This window comes from Camelus ferus, chromosome 2 (genome assembly GCF_009834535.1).
Source record: "Camelus ferus isolate YT-003-E chromosome 2, BCGSAC_Cfer_1.0, whole genome shotgun sequence".
NCBI lineage: Eukaryota > Metazoa > Chordata > Mammalia > Artiodactyla > Camelidae > Camelus > Camelus ferus.
In genome coordinates, this window is record NC_045697.1 from 114,514,618 (window position 1) to 114,534,851 (window position 20,234).

A 20,234-nucleotide genomic window follows, 5' to 3' on the forward strand; every position below is an offset into this window, starting at 1 on the left:
TTATGTCATTCTGTGCCTAGTACATTCTAAACAAATGTATATGTGTATAAATTATAGCAGCAGGTGAAAAATAACCTCTGCATAATATATTCAAATTATAAATTCTGCTGCTAAAACCTAAATGATAAGGGAGGAACAAAATATGTACAACAAAAAAGATGGCAAAATATACCTAATATTTTGGGTGGAAAAGAGAGGAACTCAGATATTTCTGGAAGTATAGTAAAGTTTTATTTCATAGCACAGTGGTTGATACATAATTGTTCATTTTATATTATTATTTTAACATATATTTATACCTGTGTGTTGGCATTACTATTTCATAAACACTGAAGAGTTATATTCCCACTAAAAACAATAAAATGCAAAGGGAAACTAAACTTGCATAATGATATCGGTATTTTTTTCAATAATTTGTAACCTGCAAAGTAGTTTGTACTTTGTAAAAACGCTGATGTATAGTTCACATTTGAAAAGGCAAGAAGGTAGACTTTTAGTTATGGAAGTGATTTGGATGGATTAAGTGAGTTTTAGAGGAAAATACAGTTGAGAAATGTCATCAGTGCAAAAATACAGTGGAATCCCACTGACCTGCTGTGTCCAGAATATGGTAAAGTAACCTAATAAAAGTGTCCAAAGGAGGAAGGGCAGGAGGTACTTCAAGAAACTTTGCAAATAGTCTGGGTTTAGAGTAGTTGTCAGGTTCAAACACATTCAGACTGACTGTGGAGCAGAACTGTGAAGCAGCTGAAGGAAGGTAGAGGCACGTTCATTAAAAAATGTTAAGAGCTTTGTAATAATCATCAAGCATAGTACATAACTGACACAACTGAAAAATAGACACCACATTACAACTGGCTTATGCTCATAAGTTTCGACAGCCAGTAATGTTAATTTCCAAGTCATTGATACGTAGCCCATGTCAACCTTCAGTTAACGTTTACATGGAAACTTACTGATACAGATCATTTTTTTGATAAAAACTAATAATTTTGGTAAGTTTCATCCCTTGGGTATGAAGTTTATATTTCTGTATGCACTATGATTATAAATAACAGCTGATAACCATTATATTTTATTTTATGAAAAATATAACTTGAATTTTGTTCTTGCCACTTCTTTTCCTGTTCAGAAATATGTCATCATAATGTTGTGTGCTTTGGAATTAAAATGCATAATTAACTGATAAAGACTGCATGTATTAAAATATGAGTACTGTAAAATATTTATAAAACAACAGTAAGACATGTCAAAACAATCTGGTGTCACTTAAAACATATATACATTATTAGACAGAGTTTCACTCTGTATAAACATCAAAGAAGTCGTAATCATGATCAGATACATTTTCCTCTGAATCGTAAGAACAGATGGACACATTACAAATGGGCAAAACTGGTGACTTTTTAATGAACTAGGAATATATTTAGCACACATGAATACAGCTTAAGTTGAATAAACATGTTCTTGGCAAATCAATAAACTTTTATGATGATTCTCAGGCTTGACTTCTCAAGCTGTTTTCAGTGGAAATAAAAATGAAAAAGAGATGTTTTTAGAAGGGAAACGTTTTCAACCACAATGGGTTGGCTTTTTAAACTACCATGGTTTCAATATAATGATTTATCTATTAAAGAAACGTGCTCTCACTGACTATGTGAGGTATAGTTAGGCTGAATAGACATGCTGGTGCAATTCAGTATACCTGGACGAGGGAGCTACTCAGGGGAGGATCAGAGAAGGAAGGACTACGAGGGGTCAGTCTGAGCATGTTGGAACAAGGCAGGGCAGAGGAAACAAAACGAGCGAGTGTGCAGTCATTTGGGGCTGCTCCCCAGTTACAGACCTCAGTTAACCCCATGGCATTCCAGACGTCTAACTGGTAGCATCCTGCACCCAATAGTGTAGGTTTATAGTGTAAGTGAAATGAATTTCCAAGAGGTCACACACCCAAATATGCAATGTGGAAAAAAAAATATATGACTTAGATGAAATTTTTGTAAGACCTTAAATTTATTCAAAATTTAAAGTGTAGAAAGAGACCCCCAAATCTGCCAGTATGAAAACTGGTATATAAGACCTCTATGTAGGATTCTATTTACAAACATTATCTTAGGAAAATACTTATTCTCCAAAATCTGGGGACTTGGTCTTTTTGCTTCTAAAACTCTTGATATAAACTAAATTCCTACAATGAGTGCTATTTTATTTTCCCTAGGGAACTCTAATAAAAATAGGGTAAATCTGATCCTTTAAAAAGTACTTTCGTTTCTTAATCTACATCTAAATTAAGTAGGGCAGGTAGCAGACATACACTATGTACCAAAGAGTTTATAATTATTTAAAAATAGATGAAACATTTGCTGAATTAAAGAAATCACTGAACTACAGATCAGGGAGATAAAGTAAGAAGTCTACATGGTATCACAGAGTTGCCTCAGTGTATGGTAAAGGTCTCACATGCATTGCTTTATTAACATTACATTGCAGATATTAACCACTATATATAAATATAGATAAAAAACAAATGTCTTCTGTATAGCACAGGAAACCGTATTCAATACCTTGTAATAACCTTTAATGAAAAAGAATGTGAAAACAAATGTATGTCTGTATATGCATGACTGGGACATGATGCTGTACACCAGAAATTGACACATTGTAACCGATTATACTTCAATTAAATGAAAAAAAAAATTACATGACTTTCCAAACTGATCTCCTGCCAGCAATTTGAGGGGCACTGATTTTGGGTTGCAGAAGTTTCTGACAATTTTGTTTTGAACTTCTAAATGTGTTTTTATTCCTAAGGTCTGGGCATCGGGAACATGTTCTATGTTTTTTATGAAGATGGAATCAAAGTGATACAACCCATAGAATGTGAATTTCAGAGGCACATTAAGCCTAGTGAAAAGCTCCTTGGATTTCAGGCAAGTAGTTTAAAAATTCCTTTGTGGTTTTGTGCAGCAGTCTTGTTAAATAGAAAGATATTTTGGAAAGACAGTGAAATCTATACATATTTGAGATGTGTTGGGAGGACAATATTAAAACTGTGATATTGTCTGTTACTCTGTGCAAGTTTAAAATTTGAAGAGGAAAAGAATATATTGCGTGTTCTTTATTACTTGTTTGTAATTAAAATAAAGGCACTAGACGTGAAATACCAAAAGTGAACGCAGCGTAATAACTTCACCTGCTTCTTAATTTAGAATGTCTCCCATTTTGATAAGCACTAGTTACTTTAACAAAATAAAAGAAAATAGCCTGTAATTAATCTGATGGGAAATTGGGGTATATTAGATGCTCTGTAAATGTTGATTCTCTTTTCTTCTTCATCTTATTTTTTCAAGAGGTCTCAACAGAATGAATGATTTAGATTTAGAGGGGAAAATATCAATTTCTTTTTTTATTTACATTTTCTTTCATGGAAATTTTTTTTTCTGTTAAATTTTGGTACAGAATTCAGAAAATAAAAATATCTGACAAAACGACTATTTGAATAGACATACGAGGAACTGTATTTCTGTGCAACATAATAAAAATTATATATATTTTTTATATTTCTATGGCTATAGATATATCTCCACATAAATAAGTGTACACCAAAATATGTAACACTACACATACCCGTGTTACCTATGTGTTCCCACACAAACGCTGGCATGCACCAGACCCCCCAAATAAAATAAGATACTGGTAGACCACAGAATGCAACCCCATCTTGGTACTCATCTTTAAGGTTGGCATGGCCACAAGATATGAGCAAAATAGGTATTTAATGCCCGAGTTTAGACCCTTTATTTCCAGCTCCTGTTTCCAGCCTCCCAGTAGCCAGTGTTGTCAGAGATTGACATATGGAGACAACACTTTGCACCTTAAAACCATGCCCTAGAATGAGATGAAGGAAAAAATATTGTGAAGGTGAGATAAAATAGGCTAGCTTCCCTCCAGACATTCTTTAGGACAAAGACTCTAATACCACTTATTTTAAATAATGGAAATAATTTAACTCCATGTGTCTACAAATGTTCAAAACAAATGAAACCATTTTTAATTTAAAAAAATATTTCACTTATGGGCTAAATTACTAAATATTCATTACCGTGTTTGTTAAGCTCTAGTTTAACAAGTACAAAAATATTTTAAATTGTACCTGCAATTTTGTTTCACTTTGCAGTCATATCACATCAGTGCTGACTAAATCCATTTTGAGTAAGGTGTGTGTGTGTGTATGTAAATAAATAAATGCATATTAAATATAAATATTTGCATCTGATAAAGCAAGCCATTCAATTTTATAGCCCATTTATATTTTTTATAAAAGCATAACGGATGAGAAATTTGGGCTAACACGGATATCGGAGATGTGGCATTAAAATGATTATTTAAATCAAAGCAAAAGCATTTTTCAACAGAATGTTCCACTCTGATTCCTACAGGGTCAGCAGTGTTGTAGCTAACTATTTGGAATCTAAAGCTGAAAAAGCAAGGAAAAATTGATGTGATAGTTTTGTGACTTGTCCAGACAATAGGGATGTGAAGTTTACTTACCTGAATTTCTCTCTTTAAGACCTTTGAATACTTAGACTTCCTTCTAAAACAACGGAAATAGAAATTGTATAGAATTATGTTGATGTATTTCTCTCTCATTATATATCTGAGTATATATAGTGATAAGTGATATACATACATATATATATATATATATAAATTATGTACACTTTCCTATAAAAAATTAAAAATTGGAGCGATGGAAACCAGACATCAGTGATGACAGCCTTAACTCAGCTCCTTCAGCCTGAGAAACCTGATCCACACGTGTACATCAGGAGTGACAAAGCAGGGATCATTACTTACTGAGAACTAATTTACCACATCAGATTTTTCAAAGCACAGCCCCTGGAAATTTTACAATTATCCAATATATGGGATTATGCTAAAAATGCATACTGTGAAATAAAAAGAAATAGAAGGATAGAAAGTCATCATTCTTGAATTATATAAAACAAAAATGTACAAAAAATTTTATATGCTAATGGAAAAGCAAGCAGAAAGAGTACGAAAAATCAGGTTTGCATTTTTAAGAAGAGAGAAACTATCAAATACTGTGTGTGTGTTTTAAATGTATGACATTTCTAATTTTTGGATGTTGAAATTAAAATGCAAGAACATTTCAGCTGATGAATATATTTGCTAAAGCACTGAGAATGGTATAAAGAATGGTGAATTTGGCTAAAACTATGTCCTGTTTATAATTGTTAAATGCAGAATATAAAGGCATTTGTTTATACTAAAAAAGAAAGATCTATTTCTTATGTAATTATTATAGTCCATATGTATGAAGTAAAAGCTAGAGTAGATAAACTTTTATTTCATATTGCAGTTATCTTGTTATTGCTTAATGTGAAATGAGCTTAAATAATTGAAATGCATGCAGATACTTTCATGATCCACAAGTATTCAGTGGTAGAAATAAGAAATTGATGGCATTACGCTTTGAGAATATATGTTGAACTAAATAATTATTTGCTATATGAAGCTATTTTGTTTTCTATTTAAACACAAGAAGACGTTAATTTTAGAGTGTGTAGGTTATTTGGTGCTACATTCCACTAGATTTGCATTTCTAGTTATAAAATAGTTTCATGAGAAAATTGTTGAGTATTATGCCAGGAGAACTTATTTCTCCCGAGAAATAGAACCAGTAGGATTACTACCTGCATCTGTATCTATATCTCTCTGTCATCATCTCTGTCTCCATCTCCTTACTTTAAGGAATCGGCTTTGGTGACAGTGGGTGGCGTATCACATGTGAAATTCGCAGGGCAGGACAGCCAGCTGGAAATTCACATACGAGCTGATGTTCAGTCTGGAATCCAAAAGCCACAGATTAGGCCAGCAGACTGTTGACGCAGGTGGATATTGTAGCCTTGAGTCTGATGTCTGCAGGCAGACAGGAAACTCAAGCAGATTTCTATGTGGAAATGTTGACACAGAATTCCTTCTGTGGGAAACCTCACTGTTAAATCTTAAGGCCTTCAACTGATTGTATGAGGCCCACCCATGTTATGGGGGGTGATCTGTCTTACTTAAAGCAAACTGATTGGAAATGTTAATCACCTCCACAAACACATTTACTACAATATGAAGACAAGTGCTTGACCAAACAGCTGGACACCATAGCCTCATCATAGCCTAGTTGACAGAAATCAACCATCTCATCTTACTCTTTTAGTCAAGGCTTTGATAAGTATTTGAATTTCCAGTGTGCTTAGTATGGTGCCTTACACATGGAAGGTAGTCAGTAACCTTTGCTAAATGAATTTAATGAAAATTCCATTGCTTAGAGCCTTGGGTTATCCATTCTTTTCTGCACTGTTTGAGTTTAAAGATGTATACATCTAATTTCCTCCTTACCTTAATATTTCTCCTTATTCTACAATGACCACAAAACAGTGTCCTTCTTTTCATGTGTTTGTGAAAAACGTTTCATAGAATAATTCATCATTGAATTGTTTCAGGGTAAACATAACCTCCTGGGTCTATTAATTCAAGATCACAGGGTCAAAATATAGCATAAAGATGCTCAGTCTAAGACAGTTGGGAGTTCTATTATAGAAAAAAAATCTAATCCTTCTGGATTTTAGAAGATAAGTCTCTTGAGTGTGAGTCATGGAAATGAGTCTTTTGGAATCATTTTTTCCCACAGAAAGGGATTAAACAGATATAATATTTTTCAAAGTCACTGTTGGTATCGAGAGGACAGTAGTGCAATTCCCAGTGTAACTCATTGGCCAATAACATTCAGATAAAACTTAAATATTTAGAATATGGAATCTTTCATCAAACCTCTCAGAAAATGCTGTTTGCTGGCTCTAAATAAAAATTCAATTTTGGTGCAATGTCAGATTACATCAGGTTTCAGCTTTCGCTAGTGAGTTGGTGAAGATTCATAGAACATGCTTTTAGTTATAATTTGATCTTTATTCTTCCCTCTTTTTTTTTTTTTTTTTTTTGGTTATGTAGCCTAATTAGATAGGATTCTTGCTATTTTCATCCTGCTTGTACGCATGATTTCATCCTGTCACCGCCAGTATGAACTTCAGGCAAAGAGAATTCTATCCCACGCTTACGAATTCGGAACTCAAACTGAAATGGGTTTAGAAAAATGTTTAAATTACAAGTTCAAGGATGACACACTTCCCCAAGATGACCAACTTTTTTGCTCTTCTGGTTTTCAAGGGATTTGTCATCCATATCTACAACTCTCTCAGTTTTTAATACTTTGTCCTTAGGTTACTTCTGTGTTTATTTAATACACGTCCACCTGCTGTTCTCCACACACACCATCCTGTTATTTTTTTCCTTCATAGGGACTAAAAGAGCTTCAAAGAAAATCACGCAAATCTCATCATGAGTAGGTCTTATATTTTAAGACTAGAAGATTCTATTCCTGGTTTTAATGCAACTTAAATGGTGCTAACTTCAGAGGAGCCCATTTTCTATAGAAAGTGTGATATGAGTCACTCTTAAAATGTCTGTTTTCTAGGCTTGGGATTTCCACATGAGAAAATCACCTGGCCTTTACACATAAATACGATTAGTACTACATTAGAATGAAATTTGTACACAGAAATAGGTTGACCATAGTGTCCACAATACTTAGCTAGACATCTATCAAAATTCATCAAATTGTACATCTGATATACATGTAGTTTACTGTACAGGAATCATACCACTATAAAGGTGTCTTTAAAAAAAATTCAAAACTACAACAACAACAAAAGAAACTGAAACTGAGATTAGAAATGAGGAAACACAGCTTCCTCGTTTCTCTCTCTGCTGGTGCCCCCTCTCCCAGCAGCGCGGCCTTCAGGGCACTTCTCCATCCCCTTGGTAATAACTCGAATTCCCTTGTCAGCATTCCCTTCTGTTTCTAATCCAATTACTACTTCTTCAAACTCTATCCATAAAAATAAATGTTAAAACACCTGCCCCTTTGTATCATGCAGACAATTCATTTCCCCAGAAAGCCATGGAGCAAACTTCTGACTCAGTACCACTGTATTTTTCAGAAAAGTAATCAAAATGTTTCCCCCTTACTCTTTTGTCAGTGGGTCTCTATTCAAACAAGGCTTAATTTCCACAGAGTTAGAGAATGATAAAAAACTAACGCTTTCGTCCCTTTTCGGTTATGTGATACCCTGCAAAGAGCTTCCCAAAGAGAGTAATGTAAATTACCTCTAACTCTGCCTTTAGAAGATTATTCTGTAGATGTTAAAAGAAATAAATTTATGGTATTGGCCTTTGAAGCCCTGGATTTAAAGAGGCCCTTGAATCTTTCATTAAACATCACACTCTTGTGAAACTGTCATGTTGTGCTTCTGATATATTTGAAGTATGCAAGCCTAACATTGGGGAACAGGTGGGGAGCATCTATACCGTACAACAGCATGTTTTAAAGAATTATTCATTTAAATGGAGGTACTGGGGATTGAACCGAGGACCTTGTGCATGCTAGGCACATGCTCTACCATTGAGCAATTATCTACCCCCAGCCCCGACTCTGAGCTCTGCAACAGCATTTTAATGGAGTCATAGAACATGTTAACTGGGTCAAGTAGTTTTATCTAAGATAGCATATTAAGTCTTCAAAAGAGGATTGATAAGAATCAGTCAAGTTACTTGGATAAATGTGAGCAGAATATGTATGTGTCTCAATCTATTGGCCATCACTTTAAAATCTTTTTTTAATGTGAGATATAAGGATTCACTGTATACATGTAAGAGTACATTTTATGTACTTTAAAGAGAAATGTGCTTATAATAATTTGACCTTTCAATAGAAACCTTTCAAGAATAAAATTGAAGAGTTTAACACAAAAGTTATTCCTACAAATATCTTTAAATACAAAATTATTTTACTTGAGACTTACAAAATCACGTAAGTCCACTATGTGGCTCTTAGCCTGCAGTTTCTGGTCTAAGATTTAGTTTTATTTTCAAAAAGGTAGCTGTTGACTTTTTCAAATAATAGATTTGCATGGTAAAAATAAAGTAATACAAAAAAAATTAGATAAAAAGTAGTCATTTCTTACTCCCTGCGTTTCTATCTCCAGTCTGACTTCATGCATCCAGTTACATTTAATCACTTTATGTGCTCAGAAATGATATTTCTTGAATTATCAATATTAGATATTTTCTATTGGTGTTCCTCTCTGAAAGATGATAATTTTGCTTACACAATTCTTAAGAATTCTTAATTTTTCTTCCTTCTAAATACATTGAAAACTGCATAATTATTGTAATGTTTTTGAGGGTTAGGTTCATAATTTTAATGATTTATTTAAATCTTAGTATTTTTCTTGAAATCTCATAATATTTCTATTTAATTTTAATAGTCTGACCTCTTGTTTGATTTCTCATTGCTTACATTTACTATTTCAACAATAGTTGTCAAAACTGTAATTTAACACTGAAGGCTTGTCATTGCCTTGGTATCTTTTTCATATTTTGATAGGTCATCAATCTCAGTGGGAATTATTTGACAGATGTTACAGGAAGGAAAACAATACAGTAAATGAATGCCTTCAATTTTATTTTATCAAAGAAAATATTTAATATTGGATTGCTAAACATTTTTTAAACTGCTGAAAGCTTACAATGACAGTTTTGCATTTCTCCATATACTTTATCACATAATGATTTTATGTTTCCTATGTGGAAATTTAAGATACAGCTCTATAATAAGAATGCCAAGAAAGAGGGGATGGTATAGCTCAGTGGTAGAGCACATGCTTAGCATGCATGAGGTCCTGGGTTCAATCCCTGGTAACTCTATTAAAATGAATTAGTCAATTATTAAATTAAATTAATTAAAAAAAGAATGATAAGAAAAACAAAACTTAAACCTCAAAATTAGTGTTCATCCCTTTACTACTTAAGCTGCTAATTTTTGCCCATCAAAACTCTTCTTTTTTCCTAATTCAGTAACTGATTTTCAAATTTTTATTAAGGCATTTTTTTAAAGATATATTATGGATTGTTTAGCAAATTAACGGCAAAAGCTGAAACTTATCTAGGACTTGCAAGCAACTAGGCGTCTGCTCCATTCTGTCTTAAATCCCACCTGTACGGCTTGAACGAAGATGTAATATGAGGCACTGTGGAGTGACATGCCCACTGGCAGCTAAGAAGTTGCCTGAATCACCACCCAGTGAGTGTTATTTCCGGAATCGGATCTAGTTACTCTCTCCAAAGCGTTCTTTCTTCCGTCCTGAAAAAGACGTCAGTCCTATCTCACCTCTATTTTAGGAAGAAAAAAATATTCCTTGTGATAAGAGCGGAAGAAAATGAGCTTAGCATATTTAACAATCCGTATACTAGCATCATTTTTTATTAAAAAAGTAGCTCTTTAAAGTATAAGTTTCAAAATACAGTTATTTATGAGTATGATTTTGCAAAACTGTATCTTATGTCTGATAGTTCTCTTTTGAAATTATTTAGAAAACTTAAAAGATGCAATAAAATAATAGCATATCAAATTGTATAATCAGTATACGTTTAAAGGATTTGCACTGAACTAAATCACAGGGGTCGTTTTGCTGATTTTTACTCCATAATGTCTTCGTTTTATTATTAAAGAATTTTTCTAGAATGCAAATCAGATTTGTTAGTGAAAAGAGATAAGCCTAAATATAATTCTGTGGGCAATGTAATAAAGATACAGTTTTAAAGAGAAAGGACAGGAGAAATGTAACTTTCATCTGTATTGTCCTACCTATAAAGAAGTCAGGTACAGAGCCAAATTATTCTTTTAATGTAACATGTATTTCTAAAGGCTTACAAAATATGATTTTAAAATGGGTGAATTTTCATGGTTTTTATTTAGTGGATACAAACATAGTAAAATACAAGTGTGTATGAATTATCTGGGCAGGATCCTCTCATGACATACCTGTACGAAATAGAATATAAGATCATTTACAATAATAATAATGAACCAGTAAATAATATAAGTCATACTAAAACAATTTTTAAAGAGTGTTGACCTGAAAGATAAAGTTTAATGATCCTCAGTGTAGGCATTCCAATGTGGAACACGTTTACATGTGAATTACAATACAGTTTAAAAGTACACATGCATATAATTATCCTCTAAACAGCTTTATAATTTTTGAAGATGAATCTATCACATTTCAGAATAATTTTTTTCCAGTCAATAATAGTCTTGAAAAAGCAAGTAAGCCTGTCTTCCATATAAGGCTTCCGGGGCTGGACAATACAGTAAGATGAGGAACTCCCATCAGAATGACACTTTGCCATCTGCATTGCGAGATTATGATCTTCAGGAAAAAAGTTCAGCTCCTAAATGATATTACACTGTGTTGAACAAATGTAGATAATTCAACAATCATAAAATTGCTTCAATTTATGCTTTTAAATCAACATTTTTTTTAAACAGTTCCAAGACAGATTTAGACATTCACAGGGAGAGATTTCATACACATGCTTAGGAAGGAGGGAGTCCATAAAACCTTTTCTTTCTCCTAAACTAATGTCCCCAAAAAGAGAAACCTGTAAAACACGTGTCACCAAAACTGATGTATCATTACCAAAAGAAAGAGACAATTATTTAAAGAAGGGAAGGCAAATTTACGTATTTTCTGATATTACGTCATTCAAATTATTTGACCTTGTTCCTGAAAACTTTGGTTTCTCTTTATCCTACAGATTTATAACAGTAAGAAATAATTTAATTTACTCCATTTTAATATAAAAATTTCAAAGCATTGAGGAATAGAATTCTACATGAAATCCCTTCAAGTTTAAGGATAATTTCATTAACGTGGCGTAACGTGATCCCCAACACTAAACCTCAAGCTTTGTACTTCAATCCGATCCTGCAAATTCATTTCTTTGCCTGCCTGATAATCCATTTCATAGGTATTATTTACAAAATCTGTATTAGCTATAGTAATATGATCAGAACGCAGATAAGTGAAATCTGTTGAAATAAAATTTCTTGTTTTTAAAATACATTTTAAATGAATCTGTTTGCATTAATTTATCGTCAAGCATCAAGGTGAATAAATACGAACAGATTCTTCTTTTTGGTTCTTCAAGAAGCAGCAAATTTAAGGACTGGAAGTTATAAAGAGGCAGATTTAAGCTCAGTACCCAAGATTTAAAGGACTACCTTATAAAAAATCTCTCTCTTTTCAAAGTTTTTTAAAAAGGCTAGATATCCAGCTGTCAGAAAAAATTGTAGAGGGGGATATATACACTTTGGGTATTGAAACCAATGTCTTAACTATAAGAGTCTGTTAATCAATAGTTGAAAGGGATCATTTAAACAGATCTTCTCTATTGTTACTTAAAGAAACTAGAGTACAGAAGGTATTTGAAAGAAGTGACCTACATCTTCCCAAGATGCCACAGTGTTCATTGTGATGTCATAATTATAATGAACTTTTCAACATTTTAGAGAGATTTACATACTAAAGCCCATGCTTTTTTTTTCTTTTTATGTTCAGTTAACATCATGTGTTATCTACTAAGAAAGAAAATGATTTTTCCTCTCCATCTAACCAACTTACTAATTGTGCTTTGTTAAACAAAGTTACAAAAGAGTACCATTCTTCCTGTACAAATCAAGTCATCACATTGGGGAACAAAATTCACAAACACAACTAATTCTTTAATTCCAACTAGCCACACTGCCATTTAATTGAGTTGATACACCATGAACCTTGTGGGTCCATATAATTTACATTTTCTTATATTTGCCATAATTGTCTATTTTATTGCTTAATGTTAGTTTTTAGTTCAAGACTTTGCCAAATTCTATTTACTAGTTCTTGGACCTAAAGTGAAACCTATGGTCTTGGTTTTAATTTGGTCTCCCCACTATTTAGATGTATGGTTTCCCCAACAGACATGAAGTCTCTGTTCCTGGGATTCTCAGTGCTCACTGACACTTAGACCAATTCCTAACTGGGATTCTGGCTCGTTTAAAAGAACCAGGAGAACCAAGACACAAATCATCCAGTCCTGCATTTACCAAATGTCGAGAGTTTTCTTCTCTTATGTTCTGTAGACATTTGAAATTTAACACTCTACAAATTTATTTTTAAATTCACTCTTCACCCTCTCAAAATGATACCATCAAAAAGTCTGCAAATGACAAATGTTGGCAAGGATGTGGAGAAAAGGGAACCCTTGTACACTGTTGGTAGAAACATAAATCGCTGCAGCCACTGTGGAAACCAGTGCGGAGGTTGCTCAAAAAACTAAAAATAGAACTACCATATGAACTACCAATGCTGAGTGTATATCCAAAGAACACAAAAACACTAATTCAAATATATATATGCACGTCTATCTTCGTTGTAGCATTATTTACAATTGCCAAGATCTGAAAGCAACCCAAGTGTCCATCAATAGATGACTGGATAGAGAAGATGTGGTATCTCTATATATAATGGAGTATTACTCAGCCATAAAGATGAATGAAATCTTGCCATTTGCAACAATGTGGGTGGACCTAACACTATATTTTTATAAATCGGTAAAACATTTTCTGTTTAAGCAGAGTCGAATTAATTCAGACAGCTTTGAATTATTTTTCTTTTATGAAAACAATGGAAAAGTCCTAATTTAATACTCTCAATTTCTGGAGAAGGAAATGAGAAAAGTCGAATAATTAGCCTAGTGTCACAGAACTGACAAATGATAAAAAGGAAAAAAATTCTAACCACATATGCAACCATCACTGTATGTTTAAAATAACTCACTGAAATTCTTAACTATCCACAGCAAACTCTCCAAAACATTTTGGGAAATTGAGGAAAACGTTTGTGTGAAGAATGTGTAGACTATTACAGTTTTTGTGAAATGTTAGCTCATGGAGAATTTTCTACATGAAAATACCAAGTGGCATTTATTGATCATTTGACCTTTTCAAACATGATTACATTTAACCGACATAATAATACAACATGAAAGGTAATATTATTATACCAGTGGGGTAAACAAAACTTAAAAGGAGTATTTACACAGCTAATGTAAGTAGTAAAACTGGATTACATTTAAGTCTGGTTGATCTCAAAGCCTGTTTATTATTATTTTTTTAACTCTGCCTGCTTTTTTTTTTTTTTTAAACTCTCTTTAGTACATTATTTTTGAAAAGAAACCAGCCCTCGGTTTATGATAGTGTAATGTTATCAACTCAATTTTTATGATAATACTTGAAGAAATTAAAGACATTCTCCTTATGTTAAAAGGAAGGATGAAAATTTCTACAATATAATCTTTGTACTTTGATATCCTGGAATCAGTATCATGCTACCTGACAGTTTTCTATGATATGCAGATTGAGGCAAATCAGGCCCTAAATTACCATGACTACTTATGTTTTGACTAATATGAACTAGACAGTTTATGACATTTTAATAAATTAAATGGAAACTAGAATTAGATAAATTGAATATATCTAATTGTAGGAAAAAGCAGCTGTATCACTGGATTAGAAGCACTGATCTCAATTAAAAATCAATAAAAGTACTTTAACCTCATTGCCTTTTAAAAAAAATGGACCAGTAAGGGAGATAGCCATTGATACCAAATTATTTAATATGTTATTATTATAAGATGGAGTGCTTTTTTTAAATCTTGCTTTGCAAGATTTAAAAGAATACATTATACCTAGTGTATACAAAATAGCTCAACCTTGAATATATATGTTTCCACATGATTATAAAAATAAACTGGGATTCCCAACCTACACATTCCAGTCCAGTACATTGTTTCATTGTTTCATTTCCTTCATTCATGATAAACTGAACAAACCCTCATTGAGAATTATTTACATTCTATTGTGTTTGATAAAGTGGACACTATCTTTTCAAATATTTCATTATTCACTTTTCTATTTATCTAAATAGACTCAGATTATAAGAGTTTTGGATTTAAAAAATAAAAGCTATTTCAAAGAGAGAGAGAAAGCTAGAAAAGAAAAGAAAGCTAAAAATCAGTGCTTCTTAAACCATATGTGGGAAACAATCACCTTGGCTTTTGTTCAATCTATTTTTTTTTTTTTTAATCATTAGGTAGCTTCCATCCCATGAAACCCTCCAGGCAAGTTTAGACCAAGCTGATCTAAACCCTATTCAAGGAGACAGGTCCACTGATTATGCTCATGGATATGATAGCAATATTAAATTGTTATCAAATATTTTAAGTGTTGTTTTTACTGGACTACCATATTTAATATCCAGTTAATTGAGAAAGAAATATTGAATAACAAATTAAGTGGATCCCGTGCTTCAGAAGTTAAGGCATCTCGTATACCAAAAGTATTACATTCAGACAATGCATTGATAGACTAATGATCAAAAATAGGCTATCTAAGAGCTAAATGTAGCATGATTTTTTTAAATAGTGGGTTTTTTTTTTAAAGAAAATCTCAATGTTTTTATTTTTAATGGTGGTGATGACAGAATCTTAGCTACACATTTTATTTTGCTTATGGTATGAAAGCTTTCTCCTGACTGATCTAGGACTGGTTTATTCATGTCAAGTCAGGGATCCAAACTCAAATGGTCATAGGGTTGGTCAAGTTAAAATAGAAGAGGAAAGTTGTCACGTAGGGCCAGAGTAAGCCCATCGCTGAATGGAAGACAACCCTTGATCTTTGCCAGAAGAAGCAACAGGGGACGGTGGCACATGCAGTGGCCTAGTAACAGTTTTTTTCAATTTTGACAATTATTTTCAATTTCTATTCTATTTCTAAGCTTGGTGACAAATGATATTCCAAGTAGCAGCCATCCACGCACCACATTTTGAAGGCTGCTCTAGAATTCTGTTTCTCAGTGATTCTAAATGACATGACATTCTAGAGTTTAGCGTCATGATTGAGAACTACCCACTTTTTGATTCTCCCCTTTTATCTGTGCTATGACACGTGACACCTAAACGTGTATTTAGTGAAGAAACACTGCACTTTCGCCAGTGTGTTTGAAGGTGTAGAACTGTCGGAAGAACAAAGTCTAGCATTTTAGGTGAGAACAGTAGTACATGATTAAAGGCCCAATTACGTGGCACCAAATATAAATGCTATGAAAATTCCGACAAGGAGAAAATTAATAAGACCCATGGTAATTAAGGATGAGTCATCTAGGTGTTGGAAATATGGCTGCCGAGTGTAGATTAATAAGAATTTGATTAATAAAATATGTGATGTGCTCTTTATTCACTATGGAAAATCCATGTGTTTTATGAAATTTTGATGAGAACACTAGCTGGGGAAGAGGCCATTTGCTGGAGAACAATGAAGATTACAGTTATATATTTTGAGAAAGATTTTTTTAAAATTTCTTTTTGCAAAAGCCCTCTTCTGTCCCCAATTCTCAATTACTGCCAAGGGAGAGGACTCTCCTGCCAGTCTCAGGAACCTGATTGGTAGAGAAGCAGAAAAGTAACATAATGAGAACTACCAAAACCAGTGAGAGAACCAGGTTTCCATCTTACAAGTTTGCAAGTGTAGATTTTTATCAAACATCAAACCGTCTCTCTCCTCTTATTGACTCAACATTAATTTATCAGTAGCTCAGTACATGTCCATATCTCGTATCTGTATCTAGGATGTATATATACCATCCTTGGAGGAACCCACAATGCGGCTTAATTCAGTACCCAAATTGGGTGTATCTGTCTTGGGTCACCTTATTTGTTGCACACTTACCACTGTCTTCTTTGTAATGTGCATGCCGATTTGTTTGCATTCACACCTATGCGGATGACAGAATGCATTTGTCATCCGAATTATGCAGATCAGATATATGAACCTTTCTTTGTATCTTAGAAAACGCTAACCTATCAGTGTTTAATTAGCCTGCCTTTTCAGTGCTTTGGTTCCCTATGTTCCCAGGCCTGGTATTCCGAAGATTAAGTCTACTTTTAAACATTTTTAAATAAAACGTTTTACATGTCAACTATGCTTAGCTTCTCTAGATGGGTTCCTACACGATTATCATTGTCAATTTTATTCTTTCTTATTTCACTACTCCATAGCCTTTCTGTTATTTTCAGAGCTACTTGGTTTTTTAAACTTCTCTAAACTACACCAAACCTTAGCTAGATGGTTTGGATAAGTAATTTGTATTTATCTATAGCACCTATGTAGTTATGTGTCTATCATCGACGTATCTCTGCGTGTGTTCATGAGTGTGTGCTTGGATTCCACCTTTTAAAATATAGTTTATATCGAATTTTAGAATCACTTTCAATACTTCCTTTAGTATAGAATACTTTTGTTTCCGCTATTGTGTCTCTATTTTAAATTGCTCATTGAACAGTTTTTCTGGAAAGAGAGGGAAGGAGGACGGTCTGGTGAATGGTAAAGCCAAAGATGAATTTCTGGTTGTCATCTAGCCATGATAATAATAAGGCAAAGAGAGTGAATGAGCTCTTAAAGGAATTTAATGTCAAAGAAACAGAGCAGAAAAATAAAGTCTGAGGCCTGGCTCTCCTGAAGTCACCTTTAAGGGTACAGAAGATAAAGAAGCTGTTATAGATAGAATTTAATTAACAGGATATTGCCCACTCTGGGCTATATCCTATGAATCAAGATCAGCAAAATTATACTCTGCAAGGTCCAGAGAGAAAATAGTTTTGGCTTTGCTCTCTGTGTGGTCTTTGTCTACCATTCTAGCATGAATGTAGACAGACAATTTATGTTTTTTTCCTTCTAGTTTTAGTGAGATGCGATTGACGTATCACATGGTGTAAGTTTATGATGTACAGAATAATGATTCAACTTACATACATTATGAAATGATCACCACATTAAGTTTAGTGAACATTTGTCATCTCATATAAATAAAAAAAGAAAAGAAAAATATATTTTCCCTTGTGATGAGAATTCTTAGGACTTACTCTCTTAACTTTCATATACACCAGACAGCCTTGTTAAATGTATTTATCATGGTGTACATTACATCTCCTGTACTTATTTCTCATATAACTAGAATTTTGTATCTTTTGACCACCTTCATCTAATTCCATCTCTCCCTACCCCTTGCCTTGAGTAACCACAAATCTGTTCTCTTTCTCTATGAATTTGTTTTTGAAGGATAATTGACCTACAACCCTATGTTAGGTCCTGGTGCACAGCATAGTGATGCAGTATTCCTACACATTACAAAATAACCACCACAATAAGTCTACTTACTGCCTTTTATCATACGAAGATACTACATTGTTATTGACTATATCCCCTGCACTATACATTTCACCCCCGTGACTCATTTATTTTGTAACTGGAAGTTTGTATCTCTTCATCTCCTTCAACTATTTAATGCACTCCCCCACCATCCCCCCTCGCCTCAGGCAAGCAACCCCTTATTTGTTCTCTGTAGCTGTGACTTTGTTTCTATTTTGTTATATTTATTCATTTGTTCTGTTTTTTGGGGTCCTACATATAAGTGAAATCATACAGTATTTGTATTTTTCTATCTGACTTATTTCACTTAGCATAATACCCTGTAGGACTATCCATGTTGTTGCGAATGGCAAGATTTCATTCATCTTTATGGTTGAGTAATATTCCATGACATATGTAAAGTACATCTTCTTTGTCCATTCATCTGTCGATTGGGCACTTAAGTTGTTTCCATATCTTGGCTATTGTAAATAATGATGAAATGAATGTAGGGGTGTATATGTTTTTAGAATTAGCACATTTTTGTTTTCTTCAGAAAAATGGCCAGAAGCTATTTTTTGAGGAAGCTTCATACTGTTTCCTACAGTGTCTGCATCAATTTACAATTCTTCCAACTCTTCATGAGAGTTCTCTGTTTTCCACATACTTGTCAACAATTAATATTTGTGTTTTTTTTTAAATGATAGCCATTTTGGCAGGTGGGATATAATGTCTCATTGTGGTTTTAATTTGCATTTCCATGGTGATTAGTGATGTTGATCATCTTTTCATGTGCCTGTTGGCCATCTGTATGTCTTCTTTGGAAAAATGCCTACTTAGATCCTCTGCCCATTTTTTAATTGAGTTGTTTGCTTTTTTGATATTAAGACAGATAATATTTAATGAATGGCTGTAACTGTGTTCCAATAATCCTTTTGTTATGTAAATTTGAATCCCATATAATGTTTACATATCACAACATAATATTCTCCTTTTGATTTATTTTCAACCATTAAAAAATGTCAAAAACATTCTTAGTTCCTGGGCCACATACCAAAATAGGGAGTAGGCTGAATTTGGCTTGGGGCCATTGTTTGTAAATCCTTGCCTTAAAAGTATGATAGATCATTCCAGAAAGAATCACATGTCTGAAACAGACAACTGTGGCAGAAATTATAACAAGCATTCACTCATATCATGTTTTTATTTCCAAACGTTGTTTTGCATGATCTATTTCACATAATAAGTGTTCAAAAAATGCTTCCCAACAAGAACTAAAGATGAACAATTGGAAATTCTAAGGCCAAGATGTCTTCCGGAAGAGACAGGATCTCGAAAGCCAGTATAAAGTATGAACAATTTAGAGTGAAAGGTCAGGAAATGGAATGAAAGTTCCAAACAGCTGCTCCAAAGTCTAAGGAGAAGTAGATGGGTGGTTGGAAGGAAAGGTGGGTGAATCTGATTCATGTTGCTTTACTGTTTGTTTCTTCAATTACACGGACATGTGCATGTTCAAAGGCACCTGGAGACAGAACTCAGTTATAAATTAAATGTAGACAGATTTTTTCTGAGGGCAAAGGATAGTGGACAAATCAGGATTAGAGAGAAGAGTGGGAGGAAGGAATGAAAACACAGAAACTTGCTGAGTTTGGAGGCAAGGGAGATGGAGGTGCTTGTGATAAATACTGTTCATCCTCACCATGAATGTCACAAGGGGGAATGTGAGGAAGAAGGGGAAGGAAAGATGGGAATTTGGAGATTTGTGGGCCAAGTATTTTTATAGGTAATCAATACAATAAACAAAAATGACCAACTTCCATAGAAGATGAGTATATATATTCATCTATTTGATCTATGACTTCTGTTTAGCAAGGCAGGAAGCATCAACACTATTTTAATTGATAAACCAAAATTTCCATCATTGCTAGTGATGTATCTATTATTCCTTTAAAATTTTGGAACGAGATAATGCATGCACAGGAAACATGCGATGAAATGTGGACATGACCCGAAGGGAGACAGATAAGTTCTC

General features: G+C 33.5%; 1 protein-coding gene across 2 annotated transcripts in view; it reads left to right on the top strand.

The window, feature by feature from the left end:
* FSTL5 (follistatin like 5) overlaps nucleotides 1-20,234 on the top strand; it is a 667,511-nt gene that overhangs the window by 572,202 nt on the left and 75,075 nt on the right. For both annotated transcript variants that reach the window (XM_032465748.1, XM_032465755.1), the window contains one exon: nucleotides 2,812-2,930. In XM_032465748.1, coding sequence (XP_032321639.1) covers nucleotides 2,812-2,930 — 119 coding nt within the window. The remainder of the gene's footprint in view (nucleotides 1-2,811; nucleotides 2,931-20,234) is intronic.